This window comes from Triturus cristatus, chromosome 3_2 (genome assembly GCF_964204655.1).
Source record: "Triturus cristatus chromosome 3_2, aTriCri1.1, whole genome shotgun sequence".
Lineage (NCBI taxonomy): Eukaryota > Metazoa > Chordata > Amphibia > Caudata > Salamandridae > Triturus > Triturus cristatus.
In genome coordinates, this window is record NC_140584.1 from 739,054,005 (window position 1) to 739,076,439 (window position 22,435).

The 22,435-nt window shown below is 47.0% G+C and overlaps 1 protein-coding gene across 1 annotated transcript in view; it reads left to right on the top strand.

The window, feature by feature from the left end:
* NEMP2 (nuclear envelope integral membrane protein 2) overlaps positions 1–22,435 on the top strand; it is a 303,451-nt gene that overhangs the window by 202,723 nt on the left and 78,293 nt on the right. Inside the window, exon 6 of the mRNA XM_085648796.1 lies at positions 14,579–14,693. Within this exon, the coding sequence (XP_085504922.1) occupies positions 14,579–14,693 (115 nt within the window). The remainder of the gene's footprint in view (positions 1–14,578; positions 14,694–22,435) is intronic.

Consider the following 22,435-nt stretch of genomic DNA (forward strand, 5'->3'; position numbering starts at 1 on the left):
GAGGCTGCTGGGCCTCATGGCCTCCTGCATCCTGCTGGTGGATCACACCAGATGGCATATGCAGGCTTCGCAGTGGGACCTGAAGTTCCAGTGGGCGCAGCATCAGGGGAATCTTTCCGACTATGTCCAGATCTTGGAGGGAACTGCACAACAACTGCAGTGGTGACTTACAAACCAAGATTGGGTCAGAGGCAGATCCCATTCCCAAACAGATCTGATGGAGGTGAAAGATGTGTCACTCCTAGGATATGGCAGACACCTGGGAGAGGCAGAGATTAGAGGCATCTGGTCTCCGTCGGAGTCCGGTCTCCATATCACCCTTCTGGAGCTCCGGGCGATCAGACTGACACAGAAAGCATTCCTTTCCTCCCTCAAAGGGAAAGTGTTGCAGGTATTCACAGACAACACCATCGCCGTGTGGTATTGCAACAAACAGGGCGTGGTGGGGCTGTGGACCCTTTGTCAGGAGGTTTCCCGTCTATGGACAAAGCTGGAACATCAGGACATAAGCCTGGTGGTTGAACACCTGGCAGGTTCTCTGAACGCCAGGGCGGGCAAACTCATCCGCCTGTGTCTGGTCAATCACGAATGACCTGTCTATCTGGAGGTGGTGCAAGGTCTCTTTCAGCGAATAGAAAAGCCTTGGTTAGATCTGTTCCCCTCCGTAGAGAACATGCACTGTCAGCAGTATTGCGCAGTGGTGTTTCCAAGGCGGTTCTCGCAAGGCGCCGCTTTTCGCATATACCACTTCTACCCAGACTGCTCAAGAAGATCAAGCACGGCTGAGCTCAAGTCATTCTTATTGCTCTGGATTGGGCACGAATAGTCTGGTATTCCGACATTCTGAGCATGGCCATCAATCCTCCAACCAAACTGCCCCTTTGGGAGGATCTTCTGTCGCAGCAGTAGGGGATGGTTCTTCAACTGAACCTGTCCAGCCTCCACCTACTTGCGTGGATATTAAATAGTGGCAGTTGACCTGTCGCAGAACAATACAACAGTTTAGGAGATGGAGGGATAATAGTAGAGTGTATGACATATGGTGCCTTCAACATCATGAGGATACTGAGTTCTGAGTCTGTGGTCCACAAGATCCACAACAGGTTGGACCTTTTGCTCCGTAGCAAAGCACTAAGGACAGGAATCCGACGTACAGAGAATCTGGCATGTACTCTCTCAGATCACGGCCCACTGCAAATGATTCTGTGTTGGGGAAGAGCCCGTCCTAACATACCAACCTGGACGCTCCAAACAGAGTGACTCCAGTATGTACCCTTCCCTGTGACGCAACTTACCCAATACTTTGAACAAAAGTGGGCTCCACATACTCCAGGGTAGTGGAGTGGGATGCTCACAAAGGGTTTGTGCGTGGACACTGCATAGCCACCACGTGGCAGGGTCTGTCAGACCCTGCATAAGGAACTCCTGTTAAGGAACAAGAAATGAGGTTGCTTGATACTGAGATTCCATTACAGGTCGCAAAAGCTGACCAACTAAGACAGCTGAGGAAATACCATAGGGACCTCAAAGCACGCCTGGGTAAGGCTGACTATACTTAATACCTCGCCCAACTCTGTGGCAAGGGAGACTGAGCGGACATGATGTTGGTGCCATTGGTCCGTGCTGATCAGACACACTCACCGATAGGGGCGATTCAGCTAGACAATGCCACTGTCCTCAACACATAGACATAAATGCTGCCTTCCTGGACTTTTATTGTTCCCTCTATGCAGAGGTAGAGTGCTTCCCCACAGACATCCTAAAGGACTCCTTACAGGGGCTTCCCCTCCCCTGCCTGAATCCACTCTACAAGAGATCCGCATGGCAATCACTCAAATAGCTTGTAATGAGATCCAGGGTACGGCTGGCCTCCCCATAGAATACTAAGCCACCTTTAGCGTATCACTCTCCCTGAAGCCATTAGAAATTTACAACGAGGCGAGGGAGCTGGGACAGCTCCCAGACACACTGTAGGATGCACAGATACGTGTAATCCCGAAACCAGGTCGTGGCCCGCTAGATGTTTGCTGTTAAACCTACATTATAAGATATTAGAGAAAGTACGGGTAAATGAATTGCTCCCCATTATCAGTATTTAAAAAACACTGATCAAAACTGGTTTATACCTGCACCTAATATATTTCTCAGTATTCGTCCACTCCTGATGAGGGCCACCCCAGATACAGGTGGCAGTGTCGCTCAACATAGAAAAACCTTTTGCTACCCTGAGGTGGAATCAATTATTAGCGACATTAGAGGAGATGCATATAGGCGAGAGGTATATCTGCTACTTCCACGCCTTAAATGGGTGTCCGATAGTAAGAGTTGAAATGGGGCAGTTTAACTCTGGTGGTTTTGATATACAAAGGGGCACGAGGCAGGGTTGCCCACTGTCCCTGTTGATCTCCCTGCACGCTTCTTTGCTGACCTGAACAAGCTCCTGTTGTAGCTGATATGGGGCACGGGCAGGCGGCAAGTAGTACTCGATAAATTACAATGACCACTGCAAGAGGGGGATTAGGTGCCCCCAGCTACAAATTATACTACAAGGCTGTTCAATTGCAGTGGCTGGTGCCTTGGTTGGGGACGACCTCCTGCTCAGAGCGAATGGACAACCAGCGTCTCCCAGATGGACCACATATATACACCTGGCTATCGAACCCCTGGCTACACCCTCTCATCCCCCCCAGATGAAGATAACTAGCACACCAGTAATGGCATAAATTTATACACAGTAAAAATCCTTCAATCTCCCCAGTACTCCCTATTTGGCAAATGGCAGCAGGGGTTGGCCGACATCATGTTATAACGGGCTGGAGGGAGGCGGGATTAGAACGAACAGGGGATTTCTTTGTGGAGGGCGTATAAAGTCATTTCAGGAGCTAATGGATACATACGGTATGCCAGCAGGTCACTATCTGATGTACAACGCCATGCAACCACCAATCACCGCACAGTGGAGGCAGGGCCTAACTGAACCACCCACATCACTACCGCTACACACGACACTGTCACATAGAGGCACTTGAAAAATTATAACAGCCCTCTACGCTGCCTTGTTTGCCAATCACCACAGACTTTGACCCCAGGGTCCACAAACACTGGACCTTCAGACGCAATTATTATGTAAACAATATGCACAAGTCTTGCAGCTGGTAAAAAGGGTCTCACGCAATCCACGATTTCACTACATGTAATTTATTTTCCTACACCAGACATATCTCACGCCACAACGCGTAACCCTCATCTACCCAAATGCCCCTTCCAGGTGCCCCAGATGCAGCTTACCTGATTGTGGTTTCTTACACATGGTGTGGGAGTGCCTGGTGATGGGACAGGCTTGGAGGGAGATCACGGGAGCCACCACTGCATTGGTTGAAGGCGTGGTTTTGGCCCATCCAGAATCCTTCTGTTTGAGCATTGGACTCAAGGCTAGGGAAGATAAATACTTACACAGATTAATTGACTTAGCATTTATACTGTTCAAACGGCAGACTGCAATGTCCTCAAAATCTCACGCAGCCCCGGACACGCAATGTTGGCTCAACATCTTGGTGAAGTGGGCAAAAGGTGAATCAGATGTCCTCGTGGAGACCCGTAGACGTAGTGGAGCCGGGGTAATGACTTGGGACCTCTACATTAGGAACCTGGAAGCAATCAATGTACACACAAACACCTTGACTGTCCCCTCGAGCACCTCCCACTATGCAATCTACTATTGCTCAATTACGGGGAATGCTGGCAGTGGGAAATTATGAATTGGACTATGTACCATTATGGGCTCTTAAATCAGTCACAATGCCATTGACAGCCTAGAGACATCCTTAATGCTCGTGAGTGCACAATCCCACACAGTTACCTAACACACAATATATGCCCAGTTCTTCACCATAGCAGTTTCCTTTATTTAATCAGCCACTCGTCATCACGGCCCTTCAAGAGATAGGTTAGACACAGCAAGCTAGTGGATATTAAATGGCTGCATATCCCCCCCTCCACGGAAACCCCGTATAAGACCTTCCAACTATATCCGTGGTATCCTATATTTGTACAATGGTGGTCTGTAAACCTAAAGTTATTTTTGCATACCAGGCTGTAGATGTGTGACATACGCGTTACTATGACTCCACTGTGTATGTCCCTAGCACTGAGCTGAGTTCCGGATATGCCATTGTTATTGCTAGATATTGTAAAACCAATAATGCAATGGAAAAAAAGTGTCCTGAAAGGTAAGAGGTATCATAGTATCAATTGACAGGCACAGAGGGACAATAGCGACAGGGCCCTTTGAAGGAGGTCAGGTAGCTACTTCTCTTCAGCATCAGTGAGGTATGAAATACAGTCATTAGCACTGACACTCAGTAGATTTAGCCAGCTAGGCAAAAGGATTAATCCAGCAGTTGAGACTAGTCAAACTGTTGGCAGAAATACACTGAAGATAATTCAAATCTAGTATGCTGATTGATTTTCTTCTTCTATTAGGAGTTAAATGTTGTTATGATATATTTCCAAGTATTTCTTAACAGAGGTGTTAGACCTTTCATCTTTTCCCCCTGTCTTTTTTGCTTCTGAACTCCTGATTTTGACTGTGTGCTGCATTTCGTTTTCCCTGGTTTTAGAACTCTGGGCACTTTTCCATTGCTGACCAGTTCTAAAGCGCAAGTGCTCCTTGTGTAAATTGAATCTATAATTGGTTATCCATGGTTGGCATATTTAATTTACTGGTAAGTCCCTATTAATGTACAGTGTGTGTACTCAGGGCCTGTAAATCAAATGCTACTAGTGGGCCTGCAGCACTGATTGTGCCACCCACATGAGTAGTCCAGCGCCTGGCGTGCGGCTGCAAGATCGCCGCAGCCTGAGTCCCGAGCACTGTGTCACCAACGTCCGTGGCTTACACTCCGACTCTGACATGGGTCCTGCTGTCCAGATGAAGAAATCTACACATCACCTGCTTAGCCACTGCGAAGTTGATGCAGTGCCTGTTCTGCCACCGCATCGGCCAGGCGTGTCTGGTTTTTCGACACAGCGTCCCGAAGTTCTTCATCAACATTGCCCAGCATTAAGGAACCAAAGTCACGTGTCCGGAAATTGATGCATCACCCCCTTTAACTGTAAGGAACCGATGCATCACCTCCCCTGTGCTGCAGCAAGGAACCGACGCATCACCTCTCTAGGCAGTAAGGATCTGATGCACCACCTCCCCCGGGAGTAAGAAACTGATGCATCGCTTTGTTTTTCCTGAACCTAACCTCCCCTGTGCCTGTTTTCATCTTTGATTTTAACTCCTCCCAGGTACTTTGTGATAAAAGCGACGCATCCATAGTTTTCTATGGACTGAACTATTTTGAACCTTTTAAAAGTGATATCTTAACTTGTGTATGTTGGATTTTTATCTTTCTGGTCTTGTTTTATTCAGATAAATAATGGTTATTTTTCTAAACTGGTGTGGTATCCTTTTGTAGTGTTTTTACTTTTACTGTGTGTGTATGTACAGATGCTTTACACATTGCCTCTGAGATAAGCCTGGCTGCTCGTGCTAAGCAACCAAGGGGGTGAGCAGGGGTTATTTTAGCTGTGTAATGCCCTTACCCTGACTAGAATAAGGGTCCCTTCTTGAACAGGGTGAAAACCTCTGCCAACTAGAGACCCTTATTCCTAACAAGAGGTTGGTGCAAATAACTTTAAAATGCTTTATTTCATGTACAATCTGCAATTGTCCAAAGCTAAATGTAAACTTATGTTTGTTTGACTTTCAACCATGCTATTTGGTTGAAAGTCAAACAAAGATTTACCCTGCAGACACACATTTATCATGAGCACAGCATTTACATCAGAATCACAAAGTGGCAAATCTGTCATTAAGGTACAAAAATGTCTTTTCTTTAGACACACACACCATGTCTGTTTACTACATTACTGTTTTGTATCCCTTGTTGCAGGTTTCTTTGGAGAGTGATTGGGGAGTGTTTCCTCTAGTCCTTGAGTTAAAGGAGGCCTGCATGCATGCATTGCAGATGATTTATGCAAAGGCCAAATATGGAGATTTAATCTCAGAAATGGGTTTCCATGTTTAGCACATCCCAACATCTCAGAGATCAAGCCATTCAGGCTAAAAGGAACAGTGAGGGTGGGGGTAAAACTTGCAAAAGGATGGGTGTCTTACAATGATTCTTTCAAAAATAAATAGTTTCATCAGTATTTAGGCTCTTATTACAGGTAACGTATGTAGAGACACTGGCTGCCCACAATTGCCTATATCAGATGGAATGTCTGCATGTAATTCCAACAATTAAGTGTTAGACTCCACGAGATGGAGACTAACTCTATGGGCCTTGTTTTTTTCAGCCTGTATTCTGCACGAAATGCCCAGTTTAATAGACCAGGTGATGCATTTCTGCAAGAACTCCTGTGCAGGGGGGCACGGGGAAAGGCAGAGTAGAGGAGGGAAGAGGAATTGTGGCCCGAGCATGACAGGTGTAGTAGGTATTACATGGTCTCTGCTGTGGATGGTAAAATGGGGTTCCATGTTCCTGCACTTGAGTAGTTTGCTGCGTAAACACCGTCCCACTTCTAATTGTGTAGAACCAAATTCCACACAAGAATTGTACTCCACGTAACTTGTAAATAGGGCCTTATTATTGTAATTTCTGTGCTAAGAATACAATCATTGAAGCCCATGGTTAAGTGCACTTCCTTTCAGATGAACTCTAAGGACAATGACGGTTGTCAGCATGAATAGGTGAGCATATCGGAAACTATTGGTGCCAGTGCCGCAGTGGGTTTGTCCTACGTGAAAATGAGCAAGACTTGCAAAGATGGTATATTGCCCCACATTTTTTTTTTAAATTGATTCCAGCTGGTTCATACAAATGGGCCAGCTTCTCACAGATGAACCTCATATGCAGCTGCAGCACAAATAGGACATCCTAGACCAGCTGCACAGGTTCGGGCAGATTTGGTATATGGTACGACTAATGGCACCTTGTACCTCCGCCCTCCTATGCATGACCAAAGACTGTGTACAGAAGCTCTGACTCACTATTCTGGGGGTGTCGTAACGGTTTCCACCCTTTTCCCCTTTCATGCCCTGCACATAGCATATAGTAGCATGGCTGCCTCTATCGGGTGCATGCCTGGGGTAGCTCCTACATTTCCTCTGGGTGGATTATTTAGAGACCATCTAAATCAAGAGAAACAATCATTTGTGAACTACAAGCCTTGAACTCTCCCTCCTCTTCCTCCGATTGCAGACGCAGTGAACTAAGACAGGATGAAAGCACAGCTTTAGACTCATTCATTCACCACACCATAATACTTCCTGCCTAAGCCTCGCCGCCATTCAGCGCTCCTCCGGCCCCTCTCTGCTCCACGGTGTCGCGTCACTGCTATCTGCCTGCCAATGCCCTCCGGTGCACTGTAAGCAGCATGAAGCACAGCATAAATATATTTACAATAAAAAAAATGCGTGTGGGATTATCAGCGGCAGTGTTTTCAAGATGCAGGTACCGCACTGTGTAGTAATAAACTCAGGAGTCGTGGATCCTTTAGGTTGGTTTATTACTGGTCAACACAGCAGAGGCAACAAAAGACATCCACCTTCGACAATTAACGTCTTCGCATACATTTGAAAAACCTGGAATCCTCTGACACCATCACCCAGCAACCCATGAACATTCCTAATGAAACCCTGCCACACAGGCTAACACTCTAAATCTAATAACCAGGCATAACATATCCCCCTTTCTCATTTTTTTGAAAACAAAATAAACGTTACACAAAAATATAAAACAACCCCAACTTTCACATAAACTCTACGACATAGATTCACTCACGAAAACGCATGGGAATTCTGCTTGTCCTACTACTCCTCCTCACAGTAGAACGCACATCACCAGTTCTACGACCAGCATCTAAAGCATCAGAAGAGTAAGGCTCTCCTGTCCCACTTGTTTCCCTAGCTTTAACAATTTTACCTACATTCCACCAACTTCCCCCTTCAACCTTTACAGCATTCCTACCGATTTCTATGACACGGATGGGTAGTCCAAACTTACTCTCTCCTTTCTTGACATGTATGGAAGATTTAATCCTAACAAAATCCCCCACCTGCACTTCAACAAGCCTAGCGGAATTTTTCTTATCATACCACCGCTTTTGTTTGACTTGAGCACTCCCAACATTCCTTTTCACGATCTCCATCAGACTGTTGACATCATGTAACGATTTGATCCACTTATTCATCCAACCTGGTCGGAAACATGTATTGGCTTTAAGTCCTCTCAATAGCTCAAATGGAGAAACTCTAGTGGTGGAATGAGGAGTAGTTCTATCGAACCAAAGCATACTATCAATGGAACCTTGTATATTAACTCTTTCACTCTTAGCCCATCTGATACAGTCACCCACCATTCTGTTCATGCGCTCCACTTGACCATTAGACTGTGGGTGATACAGCGAACTTTTCGTGTGTTTAATGTTGGAAGACTTAAGAAAAGACTCAAACTCTACACTAACAAATTGAGTACCATTGTCCGTGACCAATGTCTCAGGAAACCCCTCTCGAATAAACACCTCTCTCAAAAACATAATCACCGTAGAAGAAGAAATATCCTTAACAACCTTAACCTCTGGCCATTTTGAGACATAATCGATTAAAACCAGAACAAAACGTCCACCATTCTGCAAACCCTCTATTGGCCCCATGATGTCCAACCCCAACTTACTCCAGGGACCCGGTGGACAGTCAACTGGCAAGAGTGGAGGGGTCTTTACTTTCAAGCTTTTAACAGCTTTGCTGCATATGACGCACCTGTCAACAACTTCTGTGACATCCGAATCCATAGATGGCCACCAGAAACCATCTCGAACTCTTCGTTTGGTGAGAGTCAAACCTAGATGACCCTCATGAGCTCTGAGAATAATATCTTTCCTGACACCAAGAGGAGGAATAAGCCGTTCTCCCCGAACTAACACCCCCCCTTCAATGGAAATCTCAGACTGAACTTTCCAGTATGGTTGTAAATAATGCACCAAAGTACTCTCTCTAGGCCAACCATTCATCACATAATGGTTCACTTGCTGAAGCACCTCGTCTTGAGCAATGGCTTCTAACCAACTCCCTTCGTCTCCAACAGCAATGTCAACCGCAGCTATGAAACAATCATCTGAATCGTCTTCGTCTTCTCGGTATTCATCTGAACAGACCCCTTGGTCCAAGCCTACAGGAAATCTAGACAGGAAATCCGCTCTTGTATTCTTACCACCAGAAACATGGACCACATCGAATTGGTACTGCATAAGCCTTGAAACCATTCTCACAATCCTCGGTGAACAACACTTGCTAGTACCAGCACCAAGAATATTCACCAAGCGTTTATGATCGGTCCTCAAAGTGAACCGTCTTCCCCAAACATACGTACGAAACTTACTCACAGCCCAGAGACAAGACAACAACTCTTTCTCTATTACTGAATATTGCATTTCTGCATCCCTTAAAACTCTGGATGCAAAAGCAATAGTGTTTTCACCACCTCGAGTATCTTGCGTAACAACACATCCCAAACCCACTTGACTTGCATCCACCGTGATACAAGTAGAAAGGGAAGGATCATAAGGCTTGAGTGCCTCACTATTCTTAAGTAGAACTTTCACAGACTCCAAAGCTGCACTACACTCGTTCGACCAGCCGAACACAACACCCTTCCTCAATAAATAGCTGATTGGCCTAACAACCGAGGCATAGTTTGGAATAAATTTAGAATAATATTCCAATAAACCCAACAGAGATTTAACCCCTGTTTTATCCTTCGGAATGGGCGCATTGATAATGGCATCCAACAAACCTTGCCTAGGACGAATACCTTCGCCAGAAATGTGATGCCCCAAGTACTCGACTTCATCACATAAGAATTTACATTTTTCTGGCTTCACTACCACTCCATATTCTCTGAACGTTTCGAAGACCTTCCTCAACAAAACATTGTGCGAACTAATATCTTGGGAATGAACCAGCACGTCATCTTGGAATACCAGCACCCCTTTGATTTCACCCAACATACCCTGCATCACACGTTGGAAAACCGACGCGGCAGAAGCCAAACCAAATGGCATACGTTTATAGCGGAAAGTTCCCAGAGGAGAAATAAATGATGTAAAATGACGAGATTCCTCCTCCAATTCAATCTGGTGGTAAGCATTTGCCAAATCTAATTTGGAAAAATCTCGAACCCCTGACGCATGCAAACAAATCGTCAATTTTTGGCAGAGGATGAGAATCCACCCAGATCTCCTTATTCAGGGACCTAAGGTCCACACAGACACGCAACTTACCACACCTCTTACGCGCTACGACAAGAGGAGAAAGCCATAAAGAAGACTCTGTTGCTTCAATTATGTCTTCTTGGCACAAGCGCTTAATCTCTACTTCAAGGTCCTCCCTAACACTGAACGGGACACCCCTTAGCTTGTGCTTAACCGGTAGTGACCCTTCTTTAACAATAATTCGGTGCTTGAACCCTCGGATCGTTCCTAACCCCTTAGAAAAAACAGTAGGAAAAAGTTGTTCCCATTTTACATTGCCATCAAAGCCACCATCAGAAACTGTTAAAACTTGCACCCTGCAACCTGGTTTTAGGATCATCCCAAATAACCCCTGGTGAAACCATCCTAAAATATTTAGTCCTTTGACAGCAACATAAATCTTGCCCTTGATCACTCTACCATCAAATCGAAGTTCATCCTCAAAGTAACCCAACAGTTCTATCCTACGACCCTCATAAGATACTGGCGAGCGATCGGGGGGTAGCAGACTCCTATCTCCCCAAGTTTCCTCAAATAGTTCCTTGGTTATCATTGTTATCCTAGCTCCAGAGTCTACAAGTAAATTAAGTGCTTTGTCCCCCACCAAAATCTCAACGATCGGATCGACACAGTCTGTTTCATCAGAAATCTTTAAAACATGATCAGGACTATCTAGAACAACACCAATTGTTTCTGAATCTGACTCACAGTCTGACTCTAACACACATGCAACAGACCTTTTTTGCTCATTAAATTTCTTCTTGAAACAAACTTTGGCAAAATGCCCTGTTTTTTTTGCAATAACTGCATATATAATATTTATCCCTGGGCATCTAGTCCCCTTCTGATGTTGTTTGTTACCACATCTATTGCACATATTCTTGGGGTCATGTGAGACATACACATTTTTCTTTGAAGTGGATCTTTTAGACTCATTATATTTGACCTCTGGTTTGAGGTCACTGCGCTTGAATTTTGAACTGGACGAGATCGCATTCACCGGGTCTGGAAGCTTGTCTTCCAATTCAACCTAGATGACCCATGCGTGGGTTCGTATCCCATCCTCGTCGCCAGTCAAATTGTAGTAATAAACTCAGGAGTCGTGGATCCTTTAGGTTGGTTTATTACTGGTCAACACAGCAGAGGCAACAAAAGACATCCACCTTCGACAATTAACGTCTTCGCATACATTTGAAAAACCTGGAATCTTCTGACACCATCACCCAGCAACCCATGAACATTCCTAATGAAACCCTGCCACACAGTCTAACACTCTAAATCTAATAACCAGGCATAACACACTGTAAAGTCTTTCTTATGTTTTGCCTGTTCCCACGAGCTTACCATTTATTTATTTACATAAATACTGAGGCATTGTTTTTGCATTCATGTGCATTTTCCAACAATGTGTTTTTTCCAGTAGCTTCATGTTAAATCGGACTTGCTGTGCAAGTATTGTATTATTGTTAATAAACAAAATCACATCTCTTAATATGGCTGTGTTCATTGAGCACCTTAAACCGTTGCAGAGGACATTGGAGCATTGGAATGTTGAGAGCTGTCTTGATGACAGTGCAGCAGCAGGCTATACACGTTTGTATAGGCCGCTTCTGTTAACATTATAATGTCCTAAACCGAATCTCCCTCTCCTTTGCTGTGCTCAGAGGAATGGAAAAGCTTGTGGGCAGACAAAAGTGCCAGCCTTCCTTACTACTTCCTTCCATGATTCATAGTGATACTGGAGACACCAGTGAAAGAAGGGAGAAGTCTACTCTGCCCCTCCTCCTCTGCACTGCTAAATGAAGAACAGCAGTTTGGTAGATTGAGGTAGACTGAGGCTGTCTTCTGCCTCGTCTGAAAGCTCCTGCCCTCCATGTTTGACCTTTGCTGCTGGTGCCATGGCAGAGGCAGCATCTGTCAAACATACACAGCAGAAGTTGTACATGGTGCACAAGCTTCCAATCTGTGGGTGTTTAAAATCCCCTGTGGGCCGTGGCAGGCTGTTTTAAGGTCGAAGCCTAGAAGACAGTAAAGCTGTCTGGTTTGCTGACGGCTTCTTGGGGAAATTCTGAAAGCTGCCCTGGAAATGCATTCTGCCCTTTGCTTACCATTGGCGTTGTGGTTTGTAACTTCCATTTGCTTGCTTTCTATTTGCTGGCTTTGTTTTTAGCTGTCAAGGATGTCTTTGTCCCTCCCGTGGAGCATCACCTATTTACTATTGCTCCTTGTATTCTTCTACTAGTGCTCACTTTCTGTAAACAAGCCCTTAAATGTTGTTCTTATCTTGTCATATTTGCTGTGCATTCAAAGACCGAGGTCAATTGTCACGCTCTGTCATCCAAGGGAGCTTGGTGTTTACTTTTCTTTTTCTGACATCAAAAGGAGAGGATTTATGTGACAATCTTGCTTGGTACCCATGTGCGAGGAGAGGTTGTAGGATGTTATTTTTTTCTAGAACACGAAAACATTTAAATGTCTTTAAATGAGCTGGGCAATTCAGAATATATATCATATCATAATTAGGAAAGCACAAATTAAGCACACTTTTTTGTAATTCCGAAGTGTGGTGGAAATAAAATTGTAATAAAATCAAAACGAATCTATACATTTGGTGATGCTATTTCTACACATTATCATTTGTGTGCAATATAGTTTTATCAGTAGGACTGTCTGTGTAAATGCAGTGGTCACTTCAATTGAAAATGTGTAGTCTGTAATGGCAGTGCGCTATCAAAACTTGCATACTTCACTCTGCGCAACTTCACTCTACTCCAGTCCACTCTACAACACTCTTCTATGTGACACACTACGACACTCTAGTCCCCTCTCCATGCTATGCCACTCCACTCCATTCTATGCCACTCTATTCCACTCCACTCTCTGCCACTAATCTCTCTGTTACGCCACACTACAATACTTCACTATACTCTGCGAAACTCTGCTCTACTCTACTCCTCTCCATGCCACTCCACTCTACTCTATGCCACTTCACTCTAGGCCACTGTACTTCACTCTACGACACTCATCTCTTCTCTTCCGCACTCCACTCCACTCTTTGCCACTCTATTCTACGACACTCGATTCCATGCTACACCACTCCACTCTATGACATTCCATTCTATGACACTTGACTCCATTCTATGCTATGCCACCCTACGCGCCTCCAAGCCACCCTACACCACTCCATTCTACTGCACTCTACAACACTTCACTCCATGACATACACTCTATGCCACTCCACTCTCCTCTATGCCACAAATGGTTAGCCAAGCTGAACAGCAGCCAAACTGCTGTACAGCATGGCTAATACACATTGACAAAGCCAATAGCTCTTGCATAGTCGAGACCTATTGGCTTTGACAAGGCTTGTGTTGCCATTAAAGTACCAGTCGTTTGTTGTTGATGCTCACGTTAGGCTTCCGCCAGTACCGCTGGAGCAGGCCTTCAATTGCTAACTTAAATGCCATCTCTCCAAGTTACAAACTAGAGCTACAGGCGAGTAATGTAGTAAGGAGAGAGGGTATTTTACGATTGGAGTATTCAAATAGAATTGCCTATCATGCTGTTAGGGAAGTCCATCCATTTAAGGCAGAATGTTCTGTTTAAAACAAGGAGAGAGACATTAGATTGTTGGTGTAGAATGCATGTACCAGTTATTAATATCCCCCTGCCAGTCCGTTGTTGTCAAAGAAACGACCAATATTTCAGCATTATATCTTGCGTATTACAATGCCGGATCTAATATTGGTAGTATTCTGTTATTTGTCATTTATTAATAACCTATTGTGTCATGCACTTGTCTAAAAATGTTTCTAAAATTATTTCCTCCAAGCATTTTATATGAATTGAAGTTATTTTCGTAGAGCCTTTGGGTGTGCATAAAGAAAAAGTTTTATGTTTAGTCTGAAACCATGCACATTAGTCAAACCGTGCTAGTGGGTTAATTTCATTAGATAGCCTATTTCAGAGGCTAATCAAATATAAATGTGCATTTCAAGAAGCATGTTTTTTATTGTTATACTTATTTCTGCTTTTTTAATTGATTCCTTCTTCTCTGGGTGGACGTGGATGTCAAAGATATTACGATGAATCTGCTATGTGTTCAGAGGAACTCAAAGTGTTAACTGGACATATGGGGAGAGCCCATTGTCAAGATGTGTTCATCTTAGGTCCAAATTCCAAGTGCAATCTTTACAATACTTCAATAGCTTAGACATTTATAGCATAGTTACATTTTATGCACTCACTGTTCACTTTGGGACTGTTTTCATTACAGCATAGCACGTTTGGACTACTAATGACTGCCAGCTGTGCCTTTTCACTATACATCATCAGCTACATAAAGGAAAACATGAATTGGTTGTGGCATGAGAATAAAAACTACTTATTGGGTATGTACCATTGCAAACATCTTTGTGTTTTGTGATCTCCTTTTCTTCGTTGCTCCCCATCGCCTGCTCCTTTGCCACACATTAAGAATGATGCACTTGCATGGTCTCTGGGGCTCATAGTTTCATTGATCTCCGAGGTCCAATAGATTCAAAATGCCCATAACCAGCCAGGACTGCCATTTTATGTTTAAAACTAATAACGCCCATTTTTATATCAAAAAGGTATGTGTGCTGCAAGGCATTCACAATAGTAGCACAATTCACACTGGAGCACCCAGAAATGGGCTCTGTCACACTCGTTGTCAGACATGTCTCTGGTTCCAAAACGTATGACCGCATAACTTCCATATTAAGAGATCTTCGTTGGCTACCCATCAAGGCAAGAATTAAGTTTGAGGTTCCGTCCCACACCTTCAAAGCACCCAGTCATAAAGAGCTTGGATACCTGTAGCTGCCCTACAAGGTGCCCTAAAGGGTGCCAACAACTATGGAAGCAAAAAAATGTTTTGTTCTTCTCTGCCTCAAGCAAATCATTTTTTAGTGCTGTTCATTCCCCGTGGAGCTCTCTGACTGAGGATGAGCCCCCCAAAAAAACCTTTTGTAAAAAACTGAAAGCTCTATTATTCAGTCTCCACCTAAACTTTTAATTCCTCTGTCCCATTTCTTTCTCATCCCCAATTCACAAAGAAATACTATAAATTCAAATAGGACAGAAAAGAGTCGATGAAGAACTAGAAATGTGTGTTGTGCTGCCAGAATGCCAGTAGGTTAAGCACCGCGTACAGCCCTACAGGCAAATTGGGAACATTTCAGCCAACACACCCCGATCTTCGAGTCCCTGGGGATGCGGTATCGCAAACATTTACTGAAGTTCATTAATGTGCGTTGTGCGTTGGCAGTCAGCATGGGCCTGCAGCGTTCCCTAGGACTAATCCTGTTAAGACATATTAAAGAAACATTTTGCTTAGGAATTTGAAAACAGGTAACAAATGAAGACTTATATCTAGGGTGAGCTTTATTTTAATATGGATTAAGTGTCCAGATTTCCTAGACCTTGTGAAATTCACCGGGATCCTTCAGCAAATGCAGCAGGTGAGAGAATAACTATAGTGGTTCAAATGTAGTCTATTATGAAGGTCATTTGTCCTCTTGTGAGATCATAGGCACGAACTAATAACCATTACATGCTGTAAATGGGCAATCACAATACAGTGTTGGGAAAGCTGGTTCTGTAGTAGGGGATCTCTGTGTATAGTCATAATCTATGAATAATCCCCGCCCATGTGCGGGGACCCCGGAGCAATCAAAAATATCTCTTAAGCTGTCCCGCATTTGCAAACCTGCAAAGACACTTAAGAGACAGACAAAATAATACAGCCTAATCACAACAAGGCTGCACTGGCCAGCACTTCCTCTGAAGTGAACACAAAAGCCAAAATAAAGTTTAAATGTCATTTGTATTCACATTTGACATGTTCCTTTATTATCTCACACTCCCTTCACCAAAATCCCTTTAAACAATAGAGAGGAAGGGGTGGACAGACAAGCCCTATAGGCTGTCATTATGTGTCTGCTAAAGGGATACCGTGCCTTTAAGAAACTCTCCAGAGACCCCCGGTATCCCAGGATGCACAGCCAACCCAAGTTACTTCCAGTTCTTTTTTCCGGCTCCTGCTGGCAGGACCCTGGAGCATTAGCTCTTCATTTTGAGTGATTTTTTTTCTGGATTTGAAGTTTCATTCGACGTCTTTGGCCTTTCTCTACATTCTGCTGTGGTTTTTTGGCAGAATTTCTGCAGTTTGCTTGCCTCTATAGCATCGGATTTGAACACCTGTTTAGCAAGTGCTTTGACTGCGGTAGGTCATAAAGGCCAAAGCTGAAGCTCACAGAGTTTGTCTTCTGTGCTTGCCTGTGTCTTATGTTTGACACCTGTTTAGGCTTCTTCTTCAGCCCCTGGGTAAGGAGAGGGTAGGTCCTCTACCACGTCCCATGCTGTGGCCTCGGGGGCTTTCCCCAGCCGGTCAGCATCGAGGACGGCGACGTCGAGAGCAGGTGTGACGCCAATGCTCTCCGTCGACCCAAGAAAAGGCCCACGTCAAGGAGGCTGCTGAGCCATGACGTCGAGAGCCATGACGTCGAGAGCCATGACGTCGAGAGCCATGACGTCGAGAGCCATGACGTCGAGAGCCATGACGTCGAGAGTCATGACGTCGAGAGCCATGACGTCGAGAGCCATGACGTCGAGAGCCATGACGTCGAGAGCCATGACGTCGAGAGCCATGACGTCGAGTCATGACGTCGAGAGTCATGCCGTCGAGAGTCATGCCGTCGAGAGCCATGCCGTCGAGAGCCATGACGTCGAGAGCCATGACGTCGAGAGCCATGACGTCGAGAGCCATGACGTCGAGAGCCATGACCCCGAGAGCCATGACGTCGACGCTGATGCTTGACGTCGACGCTGATGCTTGACATCGACGCTGATGCTTGACGTCGACTCTGATGCTTGACGTCGACGCTGATGCTTGACGTCGACGCTGAGGCTTGACGCTGAGGCTTGACGTCGACGCTGAGGCTTGACGTCGACGCTGGGGCTTGACGTCGACGCTGAGGCTTGACGTCGGCGCTGAGGCTTGACGGACGTCGATACTTGACTTCGACGCTGATGCTGGACTTCGACGCTGATGCTGGGCGTCGACGCTGCGGCTTGACGTCGACGCTGCGGCTTGACGTCGACGCTGAGGCTTGACGTCGACGCTGAGGCTTGACGTCGACGCTGAGGCTTGACGTCGACGCTGGTGCTTGACGTCGACGCTGGTGCTTGACGTCGACGCTGGTGCTTGACGTCGACGCTGGTGCTTGACGTCGACGCTGGTGCTTGACGTCGACGCTGGTGCTTGACGTTGATGCTTGGCGTCGACGCTTGGCGTCGACGTTTGGCGTCGACGCTTGACGTTGTTGCTTGATGTCGATGAGATGCCTGCCGTCGGTGCGATGCTTGACGTTGGTCCGAGGCTTGACGTCGATGCATGGCTGGACGTCGATGCATGGCTGGACGTCGATGCATGGCTGGACGTCGATGCATGGCTGGACGTCAATGCATTGCTTGACGTCGAGACGATGCTTGACGTCGAGACGCTTGGCGTCGCGGCGCAGTGATGCGTGACGTCGATCGCTGTCGAGGCGCGGTGATGCTCGACGTCAAGGTGCAGAAGGAGGTTCGACACCGCTGTGGTGGTGCCGTCGCAGTGCTGATGACATCGCAGTAATGGTGAGGTCATGGGTGACGTCGAGGGGTCATTACTGGCGCTCGATGGCTAGGTCCGGTTCTGGACCTCGCTCTGTTGTGGGCCTACCATCATAGGCGGGGACTTCGTTTTCCCGGCAGCGTCGACTCTCGACGCTGAGCTGGCGCCGAGGGACCCTTCGGTGTCTGGGGCTACTTACACGTGGTCCGCTCGGAAGCGCGGAACTTTGGTCCCCTCGCTTAGCAGTGTCTGCGCACCGGCTCACCATCTTGGTCGCCTCCTGCTCCGCCCCCACGGGTGATACCACGGGGATGCCGCAGAATTCTCTCCGGCTCATCTCCCACTCACCGGGGGGCCTGTGGCGCCTCGGCCGGCGACCCCCCCCCCTCCGTGGAATCTTGATGTCCCTAGCACGAGGTCTCGTGTGGGGGCGTCGGTCCCATGGAATCCGCTGTCTTCCATAAGGTCCCGTCGTCACCGTTATGGAAGTTCTCGGGTCAGGCATGCCAGGGTGGCCTCTTACGTGAATAGGGAGAGGTGCTCTCCTGTTCTTACGAACCTCTGGCTGGGCCGTTGTGGTGATCCCTGTGTGCGTTCCTTCACCGACGTGTGGATCTCCTGCCCAGAGACAGGGATAGTCTACAGGGCATGATGGTTGCGGATATATATATATATTCTTAGGCTCTGCAGCAGATGTTTCGCTTCAGGCGCATCCCGGGCTTTGCCGTGGGTTTGTTCTACGGCGACGTTCTTGTCTTCGACGGAATCTCTGCAGCCTGCGCAGCAGTGTGTTTCTACTCTCCTTCTCTGCCGCAACTCTTGTGCTCCCATGCGGATAGCGAGGCGCCATTGAGTCATTTTGGGGCTGACCGCCGTGCGACTCTTCCGGTTTCCCTCCAGCGCTCCCTCCACCTCGCTCGCGCTCTGTGCGCGAGTTGTAGAAGGAGGCCACCTCCATCTTCCAGTAAAGGAAGATAGACTCGGCTCCTCTGGGATGGACTGGACAGGGATGGTACTCACCGTTCCTTCTAGCGTGCAAGGGAGACATGACCGAGTTTGGACCCACGTTCGGCGGGCGACAAGCCGACTCGTGGGATCAAAGAGTAGTACATTCCGGTGGGGGTCTCTGCCTTAGGTTTCCCCTCAACCTCCTCAGGGTGACTGACTATGCAGCGGGGAAAATATCGCGAGTTCCTGTTTTTCACAGTGGGCAACGGCCATTATCATTGCTTTGTGCCTCCTTTCGGCCTGCAGCCTACACCTTGGAATGTTCCATACGCTAGGCCGTGGTGGCTGCGCATATGAGAGTCACAGTGGCTTTGTCTCTCCGTTTCTGAACGGCTGGTTGATCAAGGCAGCTACTTTCGGGTAGCGCGCCTGCATTTCACTTGGACTCTTTCTCTCTCTATCTCGCTCTCTCTCTCTCGCTCTCTCTCTCTTACTTCGTTTGGGCCTCCGCACCGACCTCACAAGGTCTGTCGTGACTCAACGGCTGTGTGCCCTTCGGAGGAGAGACGCTCTTCGATCCTTCGTAGGGCTCGAGTTCTTGGATTATTACCCTCCCCCCCCCCCCCAACGGTGGGGCAGGTCTCGTCTCTGACAGTTGGTTGGTCAGGGCACACTCCTTTCAGAAGCGCAAGCGCACTCCCTCCAGACGTGCGTTCTCTTGAACAAGCTGGGGTGGCACGTCACCATGTCCAAGTCGTTCCCGGCGCCGTTCCAGTGCATATAGTACGTGGCGGCCTCCATCTCTACGCTGTCAGTAAGCGTGTCTCCTTCGGCGGAAAGACGATGGTCACTCCTTCGGTAGGCTCAGGCCCTTGTGACCGCTCCATCGGAGGGGCTTGTGACGACGAGATTCGGCTGTCGCTGCATGCTCCTCAGTCGCTGCAGTGGTGGTGTTCGGGGGACAATCTCCTCAGTCGGGCCCTCTTCACAGGGGGTATGGTCGCAGACGGAGATGACTTACCACATCAACTTTTTGGGAAACTCAGAGCGGTACCCTTGGCCCTGCAGGCGTTCCATTCCTCCTTCAAGGCAGACTCCCTGCTCGTTCAGACGGACAATCCTACTTCCATGTATTGCATCTACAAGCAGGGGGGCTCCCGTTCACGCATGCTGTCTCGGGAGGCGCAGGCCATCTGGTATTTGCTAGTGACCAGGAACCTACCGATCACGGCTACCCATTTGCTGGGAGTGCAGAATGCCCAAGCCGTTGCGCTCAGCAGGCTCGTTCACGAGAATCACGAGAGGGTGCTAAACGGCGACGTGCTGATAGACGTCTTCGCAGAGTGGGGCTCCCCGGATGTCGATCTGTTCGCTCGGGCAGAAGACAGCAGAGGCTGCGACTTCGCGTCCAGGTGCTTCCGACCAGGGACGCTGGGGAAAGCTCTCTGGATCAGCTGGTCTAACGGCTTCTCTACGCCTTTCCACCCTTTCCCCTGATATCGGCGGTGCTGATCGAGCTGTCGCGATCCAGAGCCAGGATGATCCTTTTGGCTCTGGAGGGGTCGAGGCACTGGTGGTTCACCGACCTTCTTCACCGGTCTGTTATTCCACGCAGGCGCCTGCCATGTCGGCCGGACCTTCTCACGAGGTTCGGATGACAGATGGTTCCCCCGATCTCTTGTCCTGGAGTTTGGCAGCCTGGCTCCTGCGTTAGTGCAATATGGACACTTGATTCTGCCTCGGGACTGTATGGATATACTGAAAGAGGCAAAGAGACCGTCTACGAGAAATTCTTCTGCCTATAAGTGGAAGAGATTTTGCTTATGGTGCAGGGCAAAGGACGTTGACCCTACATCCTGTAGAGAATATGCTATTCTGCCTTATCTGCTGCAGTTGGCTCCCTCTGGGCTTAATTTTCAGTCTATCAGGGTTCGTCTCGCAGCTTTGACTGCGTAGAGAAAGGGCCCTTCCCAAACCTCATTTTTCCACATGCCTGTGGTTACGGATTTTATGGAAGGTTCGCGTAATGTGTTCCTCCCTGTTAGACGACCTTCTCCACCATGGGTGTTGACTGTGGTGTTGTCCAGATAATGAGGGAGCCTTTTTGAGCCTATTCATGAGGCCTCCTTGCAGTATTTGTCCTGGAAGGCTGTTTCTCCTGGTGGCGATTACATCAGCCAGGAGAGTAGGTGAGATTCAGGCTCTGTGTTTTTCAGAGCCGTATACTGTATTCCATGCTTCTAAAGTGGTAATGCGTACTCAGCCTAAGTTTTTACCTACAGTGATATCTGATTTCCATGTGAATCACATGATAACTTTGCCTACGTTTTTTCAGCATCCCTTCTCTCCGGCGGGGAGGTCTCTGCGTTCACTTGCTGTGCGTAGGGTGTTGACCTTCTATCTCGATAAGACAAAAGGAATCCGCAGGTCGGATCCACTGTTGGTGAATTATGGTTCGGTAAGAACTGGTCTAGCTACCTCAACACGGTCCCTCTCCGGATGGATGGTGTCCTGTATTCAGCTTTGTTATCAGAAAGCTAATAAGACGTTAGGGGGTAAGCCTACAGCACATTCGACTAGAGGCAAAGCAGCGACTGCAGCTTTGCTTCAGAATGTTCCAATTGCTGACATTTGTAAGGCTGCCGCCTGGAAGTCGGTCCATACGTTTTCAAAGCATTACTGCCTGGATTCTGATGCTAGGGCAGATGCGCAGGTTGGACGTGGCTTCACTGAGGAATTTGTTTGCACAGTAATTTGTTGGTGTCTGGGTTTTTACTCCACCGCTGTTTGTTGGTTGGGATGGGCTTGCCATTCTATTCATAGATTATGACTATACACAGAGATCCCCTACTACAGAAGGAGTAGTTTCTTACCTGTAACTCCAGTTCTGTAGTAGGGGTATCTCTGTTATAGTCATAAGCGACCCTCCCTCCTCCCCGGTGGAGTAACCTGACGGTATCAGGCCTGTTGTTATACACCTTCAAAAAGAACTGAAAGTAACTTGGGTTGGCTGTGCATCCTGGGATACCGGGGGTCTCTGGAGAGTTTCTTAAAGGCACGGTATCCCTTTAGCAGACACATAATGACAGCCTATAGGGCTTGTCTGTCCACCCCTTCCTCTCTATTGTTTAAAGGGATTTTGGTGAAGGGAGTGTGAGATAATAAAGGAACATGTCAAATGTGAATAAAAATGACATTTAAACTTTATTTTGGCTTTTGTGTTCACTTCAGAGGAAGTGCTGGCCAGTGCAGCCTTGTTGTGATTAGGCTGTATTATTTTGTCTGTCTCTTAAGTGTCTTTGCAGGTTTGCAAATGCGGGACAGCTTAAGAGATATTTTTGATTGCTCCGGGGTCCCCGCACATGGGCGGGGATTATTCATAGATTATGACTATAACAGAGATACCCCTACTACAGAACTGGAGTTACAGGTAAGAAACTACTCCATTCTTGTCTCTGCTCAATTATCTACAAGAACCCACTCAGATCGCCAGGATCTTTTTACTGGCTTGATAGCGTAGAGGGACGGAACACAATTATCAGAATATAT